The 19,338-nt window shown below is 36.2% G+C and overlaps 1 protein-coding gene across 1 annotated transcript; it reads left to right on the top strand.

The window, feature by feature from the left end:
• The first annotated feature begins 14,178 nt into the window (after positions 1 to 14,178).
• Positions 14,179 to 17,470, top strand: LOC149177737 (uncharacterized). The gene is made up of 2 exons (XM_089421866.1): positions 14,179 to 15,515; positions 16,051 to 17,470. The coding sequence occupies exons 1-2, from the start codon at positions 14,179 to 14,181 to the stop codon at positions 17,468 to 17,470; spliced, it is 2,757 nt and encodes a 918-aa protein (XP_089277992.1).
• Positions 17,471 to 19,338: the final 1,868 nt, after the last annotated feature.

Here is a 19,338-nt window from a genome sequence, read left to right as displayed (position 1 = left end):
AACGACTATATTTGACCAGGCAACGGCTATATTGAACAGTTAGGCTAGACCAGTTAACGACTATATTTGACTAGGAAACAGCTAGTTGGACTGGACCAAGGGATAGGAGAGCATAACTATATTTAATTAAAAATTAAAATTAAATATAAAACTAAATAAAAATAAGTTAAAGTTACAGATTTAAATAATTATTAAATCAATAGTAAGTTAGTTATACTATTATTAAATTAAAAGGGGTTTAAATAGTTAATGGGACATATGAATTTACATTAAATATACATAAAAGGTATATAATTAACTATTTCATATTTATTTTTATTTTTATTTTATATACATGTTTTGAATTTGTACGTTAGTTTTATATTTAATTACAGAGGTTAATAAAAATTAAAATCCTATCTATTAGAATTGTTATATTTGTTACATCGATCTTATTAATAAAGTTATTAAAATAAATTAATATATGTCTTATATAATAGGAATAATTCTTTTATATTTTAAATTTATCTATTTGTTTATTTATTTATTTGTTTATTTTTTTTATTTAAATATAAATTAGTAAGTCAAAAAACATATTATCATTTTAATTTAAGCCTGAATTTCAATATCAAAATAATTATTTTCCTTTTTTATAATTAAGTTAAAATTTTGTATATAACTAACTGCCTAAACTAAATTTAAATAAAAGTTGCTATTTAAATATCTTATACTAAATAAACTAACTCACCAAAGAGGATCAAAGAACTATGGCAAAAGAGAGTAGGTTAAAGGATAACAAGGGGAAACTAACTTATAAGGAAACTAGAGCAAGCTATAAAAAGAGGGAGGGGAGGAAGGGAAGAACACGACTAGGAAGCGAGGGCTGGGACCCAACAACTACTGATCTTCCAGCCGTCCTCTCTATTGAGATTGCTCGGCCTTTTTTCAATCTCAAGGGTTTCCCTAAATTTTCGGTGATGGAACTGCGAAACTCTAGCAATAACATTGGCCTCCTCGATACAAACATGATGTTTGGTTTTCTCCGCATGCTCTGCTAGTGCGGAAGACTTGGTTCTCCTATGTTTAAGGTCAGTTGCGTGCTCACTAATTCTCTGATTAATGGAGCATCCAGTCTCACCAATATAGGGGGTCCCACAGGAATAAGGAATAATATAGACACCCTTCATGTCCTTAGGGTCGATAGGATCCTTCACTGATCGGAGGGACTTATGAATAGTATTAAGGGGTCTAAAGGTCGAGGGAACATTATGTTTCTTAAGAATCCTCACAATCTTATCAGTGGTCCCTTGCACAAATGGTAGATGGATCCTGGGACCCATTCTTTAGGTTCTCTTTTAGTTAACGAATTTTTGGCATCTTTGAGGAAAGCCTTCTGACCCAGGTATCTAATATAACCATTTTCAACAAAGACATCAAGGAGATGGGATTTCTCTTTCTCAAAGCTCTTTTCATCAGAGATCCTTAGGGCACAAGTAGTGAGGGTGTTGAGAACGCTCAACTTTTGAGCCGAGAAATGGTGGGAACTGGCATGAAGATATTGTTCCGTATGTGTTTTCTTTCGAAACACTTGGTGGGAGAGGGAACTGTCACTATTCGTTAACTAAAAGAGAACCTAAATCTTAAAAGAACGGGTCCCAGGGGTCCATCTACCGTTTTTGCAAGGGACCATTGATAAGATTGCTAAGATTCTTAAGAAACATAATGTTCCCTCGACCTTTAGACCCCTTAACACCATTCGTAAGTCCCTCCGATCAATGAAGGATCCTATCAACCCTAAGGACATGAAGGGTGTCTATATTATTCCTTGTTCTTGTGGGACCCCCTATATTGGTGAGACTGGACGCTTCATTAATCAGAGGATTAGTGAGCACGCAACTGACCTTAAACATAGGAGAACCAAGTCTTCCGCACTAACAGAGCATGCAGATAAAACCAAACATCATGTTTGTATCGAGGAGGCCAATATTATTGCTAGAGTTTCGCAGTTCCATCACCGAAAATTTAGGGAAGCCCTTGAGATTGAAAAAACGCCGAGCAATCTCAATAGAGAGGACGGCTGGAAGATCAGTAGTTGTTGGGTCCCAGCCCTCGCTTCCTAGTCGTGTTCTTCCCTTCCTCCCCTCCCTCTTTTTATAGCTTGTTCTAGTTTCCTTATAAGTTAGTTTCCCCTTGTTATCCTTTAACCTACTCTCTTTTGCCATAGTTCTTTGATCCTCTTTGGTGGATTAGTTTATTTAGTATAAGATATTTAAATAGCAATTTTTATTTAAATTTAATTTAAGCAGTTAGTTATATACAAAATTTTAACTTAATTATAAAAAAAGAAAATATTTATTTTGATATTGAAATTCAATCTACATTTAGGCTTAAATTAAAATGATAATATGTTTTTTGACTTATTAATTTATATTTAAATAAAAATAAATAAATTTGAAATATAAAAGAATTATTCTTATTATATAAGACTTAAATTAATTTATTTTAATAACTTTATTAATAAGACCGACCTAACAAATAGGATTTTAATTTTTATTACCCTGTGTAATTAAATATAAAACTAATGTACAAATTGACAAAAAAAAATAAAAAAGAAAATGTATATATATATATAATAAAAATTAAAATAAATATGAAATAGTTAATTATTTACCTTTTATGTATATTTAATGTAAATTCATATGTCCCATTAACTATTTAAACCCCTTTTAATTTAATAGTAGTATAACTAACTTACTATTGATTTAATAATTATTTAAATCTTTAACTTTAACTTATTTTTATTTAATTTTAATTTTTAATTAATTAAACATAGTTATGCTCTCCTATCCCTTGGTCCAGTCCAACTAGTCGTTTCCTAGTCAAATATAGTCGTTAACTGGTCTAGCCTACCTCTTCAATATAGTCGTTGCCTGGTCAAATATAGCCGTTGGATGTTCTGCTCTGACTATTTAACATGCAACCTAGATCTGATTCTTCAACTTTTCCTGACAATAAACCACATTGGTTGGTTCGAAACACGTCAACAAATGAAATATGGATCACAGAAGCCTCAATTCAGGAATATCAATGTCAAAGGCTGTAGGATGAAGTGACATCATTAAGAAATGAAGTAAATGAAAAGGATACAACAATAAATAAACTTAAAGATAGATCCAATTACTATGAAAGTCTTGAATCTGAGGTCATCTCTCTAAAAGAAGATCTTGAAAATTCAAATAAGAAGAATGAAAAACTACCTCAAGCAGATGAAGAACAAGAAAATGAGATTCTCAAATTAAAACAAGAAGTGGAAGAAGGAAGAAAAGCTAAAGAAATCATGAAGAAGCAATATCTAGAAAAGGAAGAGCAATATCAGGTTGTGGTAAATATCCTAAAAGGTAAATTAGAAGAAGATAAACTTTTGAGATTTCAAGATAGCACTAAGATTTTGGATAATATTCTTAGTAATCAAAGGTCTCCTACCATCAAATCTGGTCTTGGTTTTCATGAAACTGTTAAAGGTGAATCTAGCTCACAAACTGAGACAAGGAACTCTAATGAAAAATTTAAAATTCTCAACAAGGAGATAAGAGGTCAACCCCATCAACAACCAAGGAAAGAAAGTCTTCAAAGAAAATCATTTACTCCTAACTATGGAAGTGTTAATCGATTCTTTACTCTAATGAATAATGTTAAATGTTCTATCTGTCATAATTTTGGACATGTTGCAGCTAGGTGCAAAAGTCGAATGTTTCAAGCTAATAACCGTCTCATAGAAAGATCGTCAACTTCTAGGTACTTTAAGGGATATTGTTTTTCTTGCAATATGTTTGATCACAAAGCCATTGATTACTATAGAAGGAATATGAAACATATAATATATTATGCTTGTAACAAGTTTGGGCATATAGAAAAAGAACGTAGGGACAAGTTTATGGATCATCGTAGACAATATGGTAAGCAATCAAATAAGCAAATTTATATCAGAAAATATGAAAAAGATGAATCCATCAAGAATCAAGAAAAGGAAGATCAGATAAGGTGTGATCTTGCTCTCTACTCATTCGAAGACAAAGATGATAGTAGGCATGCTCATCACATGACTGGAGATAGGAGAAAAATCGCTTCTCTGATAAAGAACCATCATGATAATGATATTCTTGGAATTGATGCTTCAGCAAAAGTTCTAAGACCAGTTATAGTCAGAACAGACTAAGGAGGAACTGAAAGTATGAAATTTCAGTGTTCTAATTCTCATACGCGGATATTATGAAGACAAGTAGCGTATATACACTAGTTTGAAACTGCACAGTTGTGTATATGTTGGTTTGATGAAGAAGCAGTGGGTCAGACTCAGAAAAAGGGTCTGATATGGTTTAGACAATTATCAATTGTCTTTTTTGGCTTAATGTTTGATGACTACAGTCTGTGGATGTTATTCAGAAGTGATTTTGACCCTCATAAGTTGTTCATGACTTGATGTATAACTAGTTGATGATGATGCATTGATGATTCTTACTGATATTTGCAATGATCGGATCTGACAGTGAACAGTTGGCACAGGTGCATGGGGAGAATATTCTATACTTCTAATAATGCATTATTGGCATTATGTTTAGAAGTATTTGGTACATAATGATGGTGATGATGCTTATGAAGTGTTTAAATGAGGCATCATGCTATGTTGCGGATGAATTCCCTATGATGAAATCACAGATGATACTTTGCTTAAGCCACTTAGTTGTTTTGATGCTTCTGATCAGATTCATGGATGACTCTGATCTTACAAGATAATATAATATGGTGAGAGATTCGCAAAAAAATTAATATATACATATTATATTATTAATAAAATCATCTTCTATTTTTCCTATGTATCATAGAGATTCACCCATTTATTATACATATAAATTTAGGGAGGTTCTTAAAATTTTCTCTGTATAAAAATCCACTTCTCTATGAGGTGGAAACTATGAAATATCTACAGGGAGTACATCCTAAAACTGCTGTAAAATTGAGTACCTTCTCAATACCTTTGCATCCTCAACATCCTTACCTTTATCACTAGAGATATGCACTGCAAATAACACACACCCTTTCTTGTGACTGCGCTTTACCTGCATAGTTGTCACCATTCTAACTGAAGTTGCCTTCTTCTTACCCTACAAGATCCTTTGTTCTCCATTGTCATTCAAGCACTCAGTAGCCTTGTCATAACAATCCATCTTGGTCTTATGAAGATACAAACATTCCATACCCAACAACATATTGTATGATCCCAATGGAAGCACATTCAAATACGATGATGTAGGCATACCATTCAGTTCAAATGCACAAGCTCTTACCCAATGATGAACTCTTTTCTTAGTACCTACAACTCAACTGCACTAATCAAGATTTTGCATGCACTTCTTTATTCAAACCACACTTATCCACCAGGTCAAGATTAACATAAATATAACTAGATCTAGGGTCAATCAAAATAGAAACAACTTGGTCACAAATCTTACTGTCCATTTCGATAATAGATGTCTGGTGATCTGCCTACCTGTTATCCAATGTTGAATAAATCTGAGTAATACTTTGTCCAACATCCCCCACTATTTGTGCCTCTTGAGCACTGTATATCTGCGGTCTACCACCCTAATGTTGTGGATAATCTCTCTCTACGATGATCTTTTCCACAAGTCCAACACTGTCAAGACTTCCTGCCATCACCCTTGTTCTGCTCCTCAAACTGAAATACCTGCCCTCTGTCAGATGCATTGAAATTATTAGGCGGTACTGCATTCTCTTTGTTACCTGTGTCCTTAGGTCTAGCTCACTTCTTATCCCATTTCCACCTTTCCAATCCTTCTTCGTCTCAGATTTCCACTTTGATTTTTCATAACAATTCTTTAGATTTTTTGTGGATTCCTCCAATGATCTAGGCTCATCAAACTCAATCATGTCTTTGAATGCTACCGGCAACCCACTGTTGAACCTTTGAATATTTTCTTTCTCCTCCTTGAGATAAGGCACATACATCAACAACTCCAAGAATCTGTTATTGTACTCCTTGTCGATCATGGATCCCATATTCAAATCATATAATTATTTTTCGTTATCATCATAGTATCTCTCCAATAAATACTTCTTCCTCAAAAGTCTCTCGAACTCATTCCAAGTCAACTCTTCTTCATGAATACCTATAGCATTCTTTATCTTTAATACTAAACATAGTTATTCTGGCCTTCATGTTCTCTGAGTAATCATGTAATCTGAAGAACTTATTCATCATGAGAAACAACGCTTCAACATCTTTTGACTTCTTCATTTCTCCATCAAATTTAGGTGGCTTTTCTTTCTTGAACTCATCCAAAAAATATCCACTGTTACTCCTCCTATAAGGATGATAATGGTGATGACCATGATACTTGTTTGAACCATAACTAGAGTAAATCCCATGTCCACTGCCTCGTCTATTTGGTGTATCCAAGAACCTGCCATCTCTAACTGTGTCATCTTTATCTGACATGTGCCCACCATGAGACCTGCTACCATATGCTCCATTATTCATGTCTTCATGTCCATGACTGATCCTAAGTGGTCCCTGTCTCTACAAGTCTGACAAGTTATGAAGGATAACTGCATTAACCTCTACTTGTTTCTCCTATGCCCTGGAAAGTCTCTCTTGTGACTAAATGATTTTGTCATTATTTGCTTTACAACTTCTTATTTTTGCCTTCAAACTTCTCAAAATGTTTACTATGTCAGGAGAGTACCCATCACCATGTTGCTCATATGATCTACAGGGAGAGTCTCATGAATTATAGTATACCATTTAGCTAGTCATCTTTTATCTTTTTCTTCCTGCAAGGTATATCATGCCAACTAAACCAAATCATAAACAAACCAACTGACCTCAGTGTAGTTCATGGGAGGATTTCTTTTCTGTAAGACCAACTAGATTAGCACAATACATGTGTAATCATAATCATCACATTTTATAGACATTATTTCAACAATTATCCATCTACCTTGCATGATTATACCATAATCATGACAATGCATGCATAACTACAGATAGACACTGACATGCATAAAAAATGCACAATCGACATACACTCATGACGACTAGATCTGAAAACAATCACCATCAAATTCTACATGACACACAACTGCAACAATGACCACCACCATGCATATACAACAAGCACATTGACCACAAGCATAAAAACACATATGCAACCACACATGTATGTGTGACAAACACATTTCGCCCATCCAATCCAAGGGGTGAACCATGCTTTGATACCACTCTATAACACCCTCCTCTCGCGTTTACCCAAGCTAACCGACCAACTAGGGTAAACATGTGACGAAGAGTTAAGAAAGTGGAACCGACGAGACAAGACCAATCTTACCTTCCTCGGGAGCTACAGAACCTTCAAGAGACAATCAACCCTTCCAGGTGCCCAACCCCTAAGACAACTTGATAAGCCCTCCATGCGACTGAGACCCTCTAGTCGCTCCCACAACAAGGCATACATGTGATTATGGCCTCTTTCAGGCAATTTTGTGCCAGCGACCTCGAATTCCGAGCCACTTTTTCAGGGTTAGGACTCAGGCCTCTGCCTAGAATTTCATGGAACTCTGAGAATTGATAAATAACACTTATATAAGGCTACTAATGCAAACACTTGAACAAGGACTTGACCTGACCCTTACTAGCCATTACAGGCATTTCATAAAAGATATCATAAACATGTTATCTACAGGTCATGACAACGGATCTGAACATAGGGATCTCATACGTATCTGAGAATCGTCAAGGAGGACTGATGTCTCCTCCCAATCGCTGCATTGTTATCTATTAGGTCATTCATTCATTAATATTTCTTCTACTAACCAAAACATGGTGAGAGCCATTCATCAAGATTGTCATAAAACGTGCTTATAACCAGCAAATAACCAAAGATATATCAATAATAACATAAACTTTGAAACGGGAATTGATACAGTTACTCGTTTTCTTAAGGTAGCAAAAAAATCAAATGATTTTGAAAATTGTTGATTCAGAAAACATAGATATATATATATATATATATATATATATATATATTTATAATTTTAGCATAGTTTTTGACACTTCAAAATTTTTTATGTAAATTATTTTTAGAATGTTAGTGATTTGTATGCTGATTTTAAAAAGTGTTGATGCTGCATCAAGCCCTTTTTTTAGGAGAATTATTTTTTGACTTTAAATTTTCTAATGTATTAAATGCGAATAATTATTTTCTAAATTTAACAATTTTTTAAGTAGTCTTCTTCTTCATATTTTTTTTGTTTTTCTTTTAATTTTTTTTTGTAGTAAGATTTTTTTTTGCATAGTTAAAGAAAAAGGTCGATATTTTAAAGTTTCGATATTCTACATATTTATATATCATTAATTAATTTTTCAATGCACATCAAATAATTGTCTCTAAAAAAACAATAATTTTTAACAATTGACATAAATATACACATTTTGAACATAAATATAACAAAAAATTACACATTTTGATTATTTTTTTGCTAGAAATGACATGTCAAAATAACAATTTTTATAGGAAAAAAATTTTAAAATGGTTAAATAATAGTTTTTTTTATGAATTTTATGTCAAAAAATAATAATAATCACAATTTTTTTCAAAAAATACGATTCAAATAAAAATTAAAGTGAAAATCACATAATAAAAATATTGAACATATAACCGCACATGTATGTGTGACAAACACATTCCGCCCATCCAATCCAAGGGGTGAAACATGCTTTGATACCACTCTGTAACACCCTCCTCCCGCGTTTACCCAAGTTAACCAATCAACTAGGATAAATATGTGACGAAGAGTTAAGAAAGTGGAACCGACGAGACAAGACCAATCTTACCTTCCTCGGGAGCTACAGAACCTTCAAGAGACAACCAACCCTTCCAGGTGCCCAACCCTTAAGACAACTTGATGCTTTGTTGAATAAGACCCGCAGTCACTCCCATGATAAGTCCTCCATGCGACTGAGACCCTCTAGTCACTCCCACAACAAGGCATACATGCGAATGTGGCATCTTTCAAGTAGTTTTGTGCCAGCGACCTCGAATTCCGAGCCACTTTTTCAGGGCTAGGACTCAGGCTCTGCCTAGAACTTCATGGAACTCCAAGAATTGATAAATAACAATGATATAAGGCTACTAATGCAAACACTTGAACAAGGACTTGACCTGACCCTTACTAGCCATTATAGGCATTTCGTAAAACATATCATAAACATGCTATCTATAGGTCATAACAACGGATCTGAACATAGGGATCTCATACTTATCTGAGAATCTTTAAGGAGGACTGATGTCTCCTCCCAATAGCTGTCGTGTTATTTATTAGGTCATTCATTCATTAATATTTCTTCTACTAACCAAAACATGATGAGAGCCATTCATCAAGATTGTCATAAAACATGCTTATAACCAACAAATAACCAAAGATATATCAATGATAACACAAACTTCGAAACGAGAATTGATACAGTTACTCGTTTTTTTGAGGTAGCAAAAACATCAACCGATTTTGAAAAGTGTTGATTCAGAAAACAGATATATATATATATATATATATATATATATATATATATATATATATATATATATATATATATTATATATATATTTTAACATAGTTTTTGACACTTCAAATTTTTTTATGTAAATTATTTTTTAGAATGTTAGTGATTTGTATGCTGATTTTAAAAAGTGTTGATGCTGCATCAAGCCCTTTTTTTAGAAGAATTATTTTTTGACTTTAAATTTTCTAATGTATTAAATGTGAATAATTATTTTCTAAATTTAACAATTTTTTAAGTAGCCTTCTTCTTCATATTTTTTTGTTTTTCTTTTAATTTTTTTTTTGTCAGTGAGATCTTTTTTCTTTTGCATAGTTAAAGAAAAAGGTCGATATTTTAAAGTTTCGATATTCTAAATATTTATATATCATTAATTAATTTTTCAATGCACATAAAATAATTGTCTCTAAAAAACAATAATTTTTAGCAATTGACATCGATATACACATTTTGAACATAAATATAACAAAAAATCACACATATTGATCATTTTTTGCTAAAAATAACATGTCAAAATAACAAATTGTATAGGAAAAAAAATTTTAAAAATGGTTAAATAATATTTTTTTTATGGATTTCATGTCAAAAAATAATAATAATCACAATTTTTTGAAAAAATAATGATTCAGATAAAAATTAAAGCGAAAATCACATAAACAAATATTAAACATAAAACCGCACATGTATGTGTGACATACACATTCCGCCCATCCAATCTAAGGGGTGAACCATGCTTTGATACCACTCTGTAACACCCTCCTCCCGCATTTGCCCAAGCTAACTGACCAACTAGGATAAACATGTGATGAAGAGTTAAGAAATTCGAACTGACGAGACAAGACCAATCTTACCTTCCTCGAGAGCTACAGAACCTTTAAGAGACAACCAACCCTTCCAGGTGCCCAACCCCTGAGACAACTTGATGTTTTGTTGAATAAGACTCGCATTCGCTCCCATGATAAGCCCTCCATGCGACTGAGACCCTCTAGTCGCTCCCACAACAAGGCATACATGCGACCGTGGCCTCTTTTAGGCAGTTTTGTGCCAGCGACCTCGGATTCTGAGCCACTTTTTCAGGGCTAGGACTCAGGCCTCTGCCTAGAACTTCATGGAACTCCAAGAATTGATAAATAACAATGATATAAGGCTACTAATGCAAACACTTGAACAAGGGCTTGACCTAATCCTTACTAGCCATTATAGGCATTTCGTAAAACATATCATAAAGATGTTATCTACAGGTCATAACAACGGATCTGAACATAGGGATCTCATACTTATCTGAGAATTGTCAAGGAGGATTGATATCTCCTCCCAATAGCTGCATTGTTATCTATTAGGTCATTCATTCATTAATATTTCTTCTACTAACCAAAACATGATGAGAGCCATTCATCAAGATTGTCATAAAACATGCTTATAACCAGCAAATAACCAAAGATATATCAATAATAACGTAAACTTTGAAACAAGAATTGGTACAGTTACTCGTTTTTTTGAGGTAGCAAAAAAATCCACCGATTTTGAAAAGTGTTGATTACGAAAACAAACATATATATATATATATATATATATATATATATATATATATATATATATATATATATTTTAGCATAGTTTTTGACATTTCAAATTTTTTATGTAAATTATATTTTAGAATGTTAGTGATTTGTAGGCTGATTTTAAAAAGTGTTGATGCTGCATCAAGCCCTTTTTTTAGAAGAATTATTTTTTGACTTTAAATTTTCTAATGTATTAAATGTGAATAATTATTTTCTAAATTTAACAATTTTTTAAGTAGTCTTCTTTTTCATTTTTTTTTTGTAGTGAGATCTTTTTTTTTTGCATAGTTAAAGAAAAAGGTCGATATTTTAAATTTTCGATATTCTACATATTTATATATCATTAATTAATTTTTCAATGCACATGAAATAATTGTCTCTAAAAAAAACAATATTTTTTAACAATTGACATAGATATACACATTTTGAACATAAATATAACAAAAAATTACACATTTTGAATATTTTTTGCTAGAAATGACATGTCAAAATAACAAATTTTATAGGAAAAAAATTTTAAAAAATGGTTAAATAATTGTTTTGTTTTGTTTTTTTTTTGTTTTGTTTTCTTTTTTTTTTAATGTCAAAAAATAATAATAATCACCATTTTGTTATAGTTTTTCGAGCTGCGCTGCAGGAGCCCTAGCCGTCTCTGGCTCGCCCGCACTGAAGCCGCAGGCCGTCCCAGCCCTTTGGCTGCGCAGAAGGGCAGCGTATTCCCCATCTCTTGGCTGTTGGGTGTTCCTCCACGTGCCCTCGTGGCTGTTGCGCCCCCGCGCACAGCTCTGAGGCGCCCTCACCATGGATCTTTCAGGGGGCCTCTCCAACCCACCTCCAGAGGTGATAGCCTTTAAAGCAATGGTCGAAGCAGCCTCGAAACGAGCACCATCGGCGACTCAACAGAAGCTCATCAAGAAAATGGAAAATATCCCTTCAGTGGCCCTTCCTGAAGAAGAGACGTGCAAGGCAGCTCTAAACCTGGCAAAGAGAGGCCTCATTGGGCAGTTCACGGGCCTCTGGCCCTCCCCCAAATCAGTGGAAGACTGGACCCAAAGAAACTGGAACCCCCTAGTCAAAGAAGGAGGCAAAAGCTACTTTGTAGGTAAAGGATTCTTTGTCTTTGTTTTTGAAAGCATAGAAGACAGAAGCTTAATTTTCAGAAATGGTCCATATTTTATTGGACCGCAGGGATTGTATTTGAACAAATGGTCCCCAGATTTCGACCCCTCCCAAGACATCCCATCAGCTGTTCCGGTCTGGGTGAGACTTCCCCACCTGCCGCTCCACTGCTGGAACCAAAAATCCCTAGAGAATATCGGAAACGCGCTGGGTAAATATATAGACAAAGCTGCAAGAAAAGATCAGTACTCTTGTGCTCGCATATGTGTTGAAGTCGATCTAGAGGAGGGGTTACCGGAAGCAATCAAGCTCACTGTCGCCGGATGGACGCATATCCAGGAGCTGGACTACGAACAGTTACCTTTCAAATGTAGACACTGTCATGGGCATGGACATTTCGCCAAGCACTGCAAGAAAAGGGCAGAAGAGCAACCAGACAAACAAAATGGGGATCAATGGACCCTAGTTCAGAAAACAACTCTTCCAAAAAAAGGCTCCGGAAAAGGAAACACAACAGGAATCCCAAGCAGCTCTAAGCCCACTCAGGAAGGTGAAGCAAAAACAAAAGGGACAGCAAGCACTCAGATTGACCCTGTAGCCCCAGAGCAGGAAAATCGAGCGCAGGAAGAAAGCACCCCTCCAAGCAACGATGGAGAAATAGCAATTCAGGTTGAAGGTACCCAAGGCAGCCCATCCAATCCTTCATATACAGAAGTTGCAAAGAAAAAAGCCATAGAAAACTCAGCTTCATCGGAGGATGAAACCTATGAGCGCCCCTTTAGAAAAGTTGGAAGGAAATCCCAAAAAGAAATAAGAGAAGAAGAGGCAGAGAGATTCAAAACACAAGGAAGTCAAGCCACAATAGAAATGTCCATCAGACGAAATACCAGACCAAGGCCTTCCAAGGGAGGTCCCAATCCCCCTCTCAGTAAATAATGAAGTTTGTCTCTTGGAACTGTAGAGGACTGTGGAACCCTTCTAAACTAGAAGCAGTCAAGGATCTTCTCAAAACAGAACCCTCAGAAATCCTCATGCTCCAAGAGACCAAGCATGAAGGGCAAGCCCTTCTAGACATCAGTAAGGCAAAGTGGAATAAACATACAGGCAAGGCCATCAGTGCCAGGGGCACCTCTGGAGGCCTGGCTACTCTTTGGTCAGACAACACTTTCCAGCTTCAAGACTCTAAAGAAACCCAACACTGGATCTATACAGACCTCAAGCACAAAGCCAGTAAGTTGAACATCTCTCTTTTCAATATGTATGTTCCTGTTAGCTATTCTGAGAAAAGAGATTGCTGGAACTCTCTTTCAATTTTTCTACAGCAACACTCCCCAAGTAATATTATCTTAGCAGGAGACCTTAACATAGTGCTAAATCCAAAAGAGAAAAGGGGCGGTTCAGGTAACAGAGATCCCATGCTGGCATTTGTGGAGGTGCTCTTCCAGAACTGGGACCTGCTTGACTTCAACCCAATACGCGGGAGGTACATTTGGTCAAATAACCGAGCTGGGTCGGAACATATTGCTGCTCGCTTGGACAGATTCCTAGTCCAAAGCAACCTCATGATGAACAAAAGTCATCATTACAAAAATTCTGCCTAAATTAACCTCAGACCATAAGCCAATTCAGCTCCTGCTGGAAGATGAAGAAGACCTGGGGCCCATCCCCTTCCGTTTCAGCCCGCTTTGGTTCGAAAAAGAGGGATTCATGGAAACTGTGAAAGCTGCCTGAGCTAAACCCTTCACAGGATCCACCAGCTATATATGGGAACAAAAGCTGAAGACCACAAAACTAGCACTGAAGGAGTGGATCAAAAAGCCGGTTCCCACTCCAACCAATCAAAGAAAGGAGGCAGTCCAGACGCTGCACTCTCTGCAGATAAATATGGAAAATACTGTCATCACAGCAGAACTACTGGACAAGGAAGTTAAAGCACAGCGATCCACATACCAATCCTTTCGAGCTGAAGAAGAACATTGGAGGCTAAAATCCAGAAGTCTTTGGTTAAAGGCTGGGGACCAGAATACCTCCTTCTTCCATCGACAATACAGAGCCAGGCTGTCCCGGAACTATATAGCTGAAATCAAAACTACGGAGGGCCAAGTTTGCAAAGGATTCAATCAGGTCAAAGATGCTGCTGAAAATCATTTCCGGAACTTATTCAATGATGGAACCCAAGGCAGCGATGAGGAAACTGCCGACTTCCTCACCAAAATCCCTCTCCTTGTCAATGCTGAAGATAACATAGCTCTCTGCAGACCCATTTCAGAGGAGGAGGTCATCAATGTAATCTGGTCCATGGAAGCTGACAAGGCCCCTGGGCCAGATGGATTCACAATCCATTTTTATAAATCTTGCTGGGAAGTTATAAAAATGGATCTCCTTAAAATGATAAGAGGCTTCATGAAAAAAGCTAAGATAGGAGGAGGAACCAAATCCACCTACTTAGCCCTAATCCCCAAAGAAACCAACCCAGAATCTTTTGCAAGATTTAGGCCTATTTCGTTGTGCAACGCTTCTTACAAAATTATAGCCAAGATCTTAGCCAATCGAATCAAGCCTCTGCTCAAAAGATTGATCTCCAGCTCTCAAGGAGGATTTGTGGAAGGCAGAAACATTTTGGACAATGTCATACAGGTACAGGAGACCATCCATACAAGCAAACAACGTGGGGAGAAAGGTATGTTGATCAAACTTGATATGGCAAACGCATTTGATAGAGTTAATCGTTTGTTCCTTTGCAAAGTGCTGCAGTCTTTTGGCTTCTCTCAGCAATTTATTCAGCTCATAAAAGCATGTATTGATTCCCCGTGGATCGCTCCTCTTATCAACGGTCAGCCAACCAATTTTTTCCAAGCTCGGAGAGGCATCCGGCAGGGATGCCCCCTCTCTCTCTTTCTGTACATCCTCTTGGCGGACTCCCTTAGCAGAAAACTATCATCTGAAAAAAATGTTGGCTCTCTTCCCGGTCTCAAACCTTCCCATGGATCAGCCCCCTTGAATCATGCTCTCTTTGCAGATGACTCCCTATTCCTGGGAGGATCTTCCTCCATAATAGCGAAAGCCTTTGATAATGTCTTGAGAAGTTATTGCAGGGTATCTGGTGCTCTAGTCAATGAGAACAAAAGTGAAATCTTCAGCTGGAATACAGATCAGCAAGAGATCAATAACATCGCGAAGATCTTAGGATTCAAAGGGCATGCCCAATGGGACAGGTTCAGGTATCTTGGACTTCCAATAATCTCAGGCACGAACAAGAGGTCACTCTGGACTGACATCATCAGTAAAATCAAATCTAAAATCAAAGCTTTGGGAGGTCACTGGTTAACAAAAGGTGGAAAAACCATTCTTATCAAATCCCAGCTGTCAGCTCTTCCTATTTATCAAGCAACTTTCCTCTTGGCTCCTAAACATGTAATGGAACAGACCTCTTCACTCCTCAGGGACTTCTTATGGCAAGGAGGGAAAGGAAACGAAAAAAAAAAATCATCTTGTAAACTGGGATCTGGTCAAGAGACCGATCGCTGAGGGCGGACTGCAAATTCGCGACCCTTCCCTCGTCAACACAGCATTGGGAGGCAAGCTTCTGTGGAAAATGGTCCATGACCCTTCTCACCCCGTCAGCATCACTCTGCGGTCAAAATACACAGATAATGCCGCTCTCAGGACAATGCAATTAGACAGCACAATTCCATGTACACAGGTCTGGAGACTCTGTTGCAAAAGCAACAATTTTTTCAAGCAACATTTGTACAGAATCCCTGGAAATGGCAAGCGCACTCACCTGTGGAAAGATCGCATAATGGGGTGTGAACCATTAGCTGAGAATGAGGAAATCGTAGAGCTCAGGGAATGGTTAGAAAGAGCAGACATAAACAACGTTTATGACTTGTCAAACTGGGACAGACGCGATGAATGGGCAGGCTGGAACTTCCACGGAGCCCCTGCGCATTTATCTGGCCAACAAAACTATCTGGAGGAGCTCCTCGAAGAGGCCACGCCAATCAACAGAACTGCAAGAGAAAGTTGGGGATGGGGGCGGACAGGTAACTACACTTCAGCTAAAGGCTATAGAGCGCTTCAAGGTTCGAAGAACAGTAATCATCCGCCCACGTTTTGGAAGCAGTTTTGGGAGCCGTTGGCACTTCCAAAAATAAATTTTTTCTTCTGGACTTTAGCGCATAACAAATTGTTAACAAGAGATAATCTTGTAAAGAGGAAGATCGAAGGGCCACATAGATGCGATCTATGCAAAAGAAACCTTGAAACTGCCCAGCACCTATTTCTGGAATGCCTCTTCGCCAAGGAGGTGTGGGGACTCATCCTGCAAGATTTTCAGATCTCTATTCCATCTCAGATTTCTGTCCTGGACTTCATAGCCACATGGAATGCCCGCTACCCTCAGCGTATCCCTCCCAAGTCCTTTTGGCGCAAGGTATGGATAGCGATACCAAAATACGTTTGCTGGCAGCTTTGGCTGGCACGTAACCAGCAGATATTCAAAGACATACAACACTCCCCGCTTCAAGTTGCAGCAAAAGCAAAGTCTCTCCTATTGGAAACGACCCAACAACAATACCACAAAGATGATCCTCTGCTCACGCTGGAAGAAAAGAGATGGTTGGCCCTAGAACCTCACCCCCGAAAGTATCTTCTGCCTCCCCTGAAAGCTAAATCAGATTGGCAAATAAGAGAACCAGATGACATATTCCAGAAATGGTGGAGGACCCAAAAATTAACTTCCATATTCTTTGACGGGGCTTCCAAAGGGAACCCCGGAGTAGCCGGTGCTGGTGGGGTCATCTACTCCACGGATGGGACAGAAAGAGACTCATTTGCATGGGGACTTGGCCTGAAAACTAACAATCAAGCTGAGATCCTTGGGTTACTCAAAGCTTGTCTTATCGCAAGGGAGAAAGGCATCAAAGATCTCCAAGTTTTTGGTGACTCAGAAATCATAATTAAAAATTTAATCAAAGGGGAACTCTTCAACAACATTGGTCTCAATAAAATAATGGACAGATTGAAGAGAGTATTACAAGACTTCAACTCATACAAGTTCTACCACATACTCAGAAACTCCAACAGCGAAGCAGATCGGATGGCGAACATTGGATGCACACTCAGGAAAGGGAGCTTAACTGCAAATGGGGAAAGATTCTTCCAAAAAATGTGAAATTGTAACAGCTGAAAGGCTGCAAAAAAGGAAAACAACCATGTAATAGGGGTCGCTACGGCAAAGACCCACCATCCATTTTGCAATAAATAAAAATCACAACCGTTTCAGTTAAAATAATAATAATAATAATAATCACAAATTTTTTTCAAAAAATAATGATTCAAATAAAAATTAACGCGAAAATCACATAATACAAATATTGAACATATAACCGCACATGTATGTGTGACAAACACATTCCACCCATCCAATCCAAGGGGTGAACCATGCTTTGATACCACTCTATAACACCCTCCTCCTGCGTTTACCCAAACTAACCAGCCAACTAGGGTAAACATGTGACGAATAGTTAAGAAAGTGGAACCAACGAGACAAGACCAATCTTACCTTCCTCGGGAGCTACAAAACCTTCAAGAGACAACCAACCCTTCCAGGTGCCCAACCCCTGAGTCAACTTGATGCTTTGTTGAATAAGACCTACAGTCGCTCCCATGATAAGCCCTCCATTCAACTGAGACCCTCTAGTCACTCCCACAACAAGGCATACATGCGACTGTGGCCTCTTCAGGTAGTTTTGTGCCAGCGACCTCGAATTTTGAGCCACTTTTTCAAGGCTAGGACTCAGGCCTCTGCCTAAAACTTCATGGAACTCCAAGAATTGATAAATAACAATGATATAAGGCTACTAATGCAAACACTTGAACAAGGACTTGACCTAACCCTTACTAGCCATTATAGGCATTCCGTAAAACATATCATAAAGATGTTATCTACAAGTCATAACAACGGATCTGAACATAGGGATCTCATACTTATCTGAGAATCGTCAAGGAGGACTGATGTCTCCTCCCAATAGCTGCATTGTTATCTATTAGGTCATTCATTCATTAATATTTCTTCTACTAACCAAAACATGATGAGAGCCATTTATCAAGATTGTCATAAAACATGCTTATAACCAGCAAATAACCAAAGATATATCAATAATAACATAAACTTTGAAACGAGAATTGATACAGTTACTTGTTTTTTTGAGGTAGCAAAAAAATCAACCGATTTTGAAAAGTGTTGATTCAGACAACATATATATATAATTTTAGCATAGTTTTTTACACTTCAAATTTTTTTATTAAATTATTTTTTAGAATGTTAGTGATTTGTATGCTGGTTTTAAAATGTGTTGTTGCTGCATCAAACCGTTTTTTTAGAAGAATTATTTTTTGACTTTAAATTTTCTAATGTATTAAATGTGAATAATTATTTTCTAAATTTAACAATTTTTTAAGTAGTCTTCTTCTTCATATTTTTTTGTTTTTCTTTAAAAAAAAATTGTAGTGAGATCTTTGTTTTTTTGCATAGTTAAAGAAAAAGATCGATATTTTAAAGTTTCGATATTCTACATATTTATATATCATTAATTAATTTTTCAATGCACATCAAATAATTGTCTCTAAAAAAACAATAATTTTTAACAATTGACATAAAAATACACATTTTGAACATAAATATAACAAAAAATTACACATTTGATATTTTTTGCTAGAAATGACATGTCAAAATAACAATTTTTATAGGAAAAAATTAAAAAAATGGTTAAATAATAGTTTTTTTTTTTGAATTTCATGTCAAAAAATAATAATAATCACAATTTTTTTCAAAAAATAGTGATTCAAATAAAAATTAAAGCGAAAATCACATAATACAAATATTGAACATATAACAACATTAACTGAATACTTACTCTTCTCATAAAATGTCAAAGTCAAAACATTACAAGTATAACTAATTAATAGTTACAAAAAATGAGCTTCATTTCCAAGCATAACTTTAATTTAATAAATAATATCACGTAATCCAAACTCTTC

This window comes from Pinus tabuliformis, chromosome 4_1, assembly GCF_031772625.1.
Source record: "Pinus tabuliformis cultivar Carrire ecotype Pingquan chromosome 4_1, CPIR1, whole genome shotgun sequence".
Taxonomy (NCBI): Eukaryota; Viridiplantae; Streptophyta; class Pinopsida; order Pinales; family Pinaceae; genus Pinus; species Pinus tabuliformis.
This window is presented reverse-complemented; position numbering and strand designations above follow the sequence as displayed.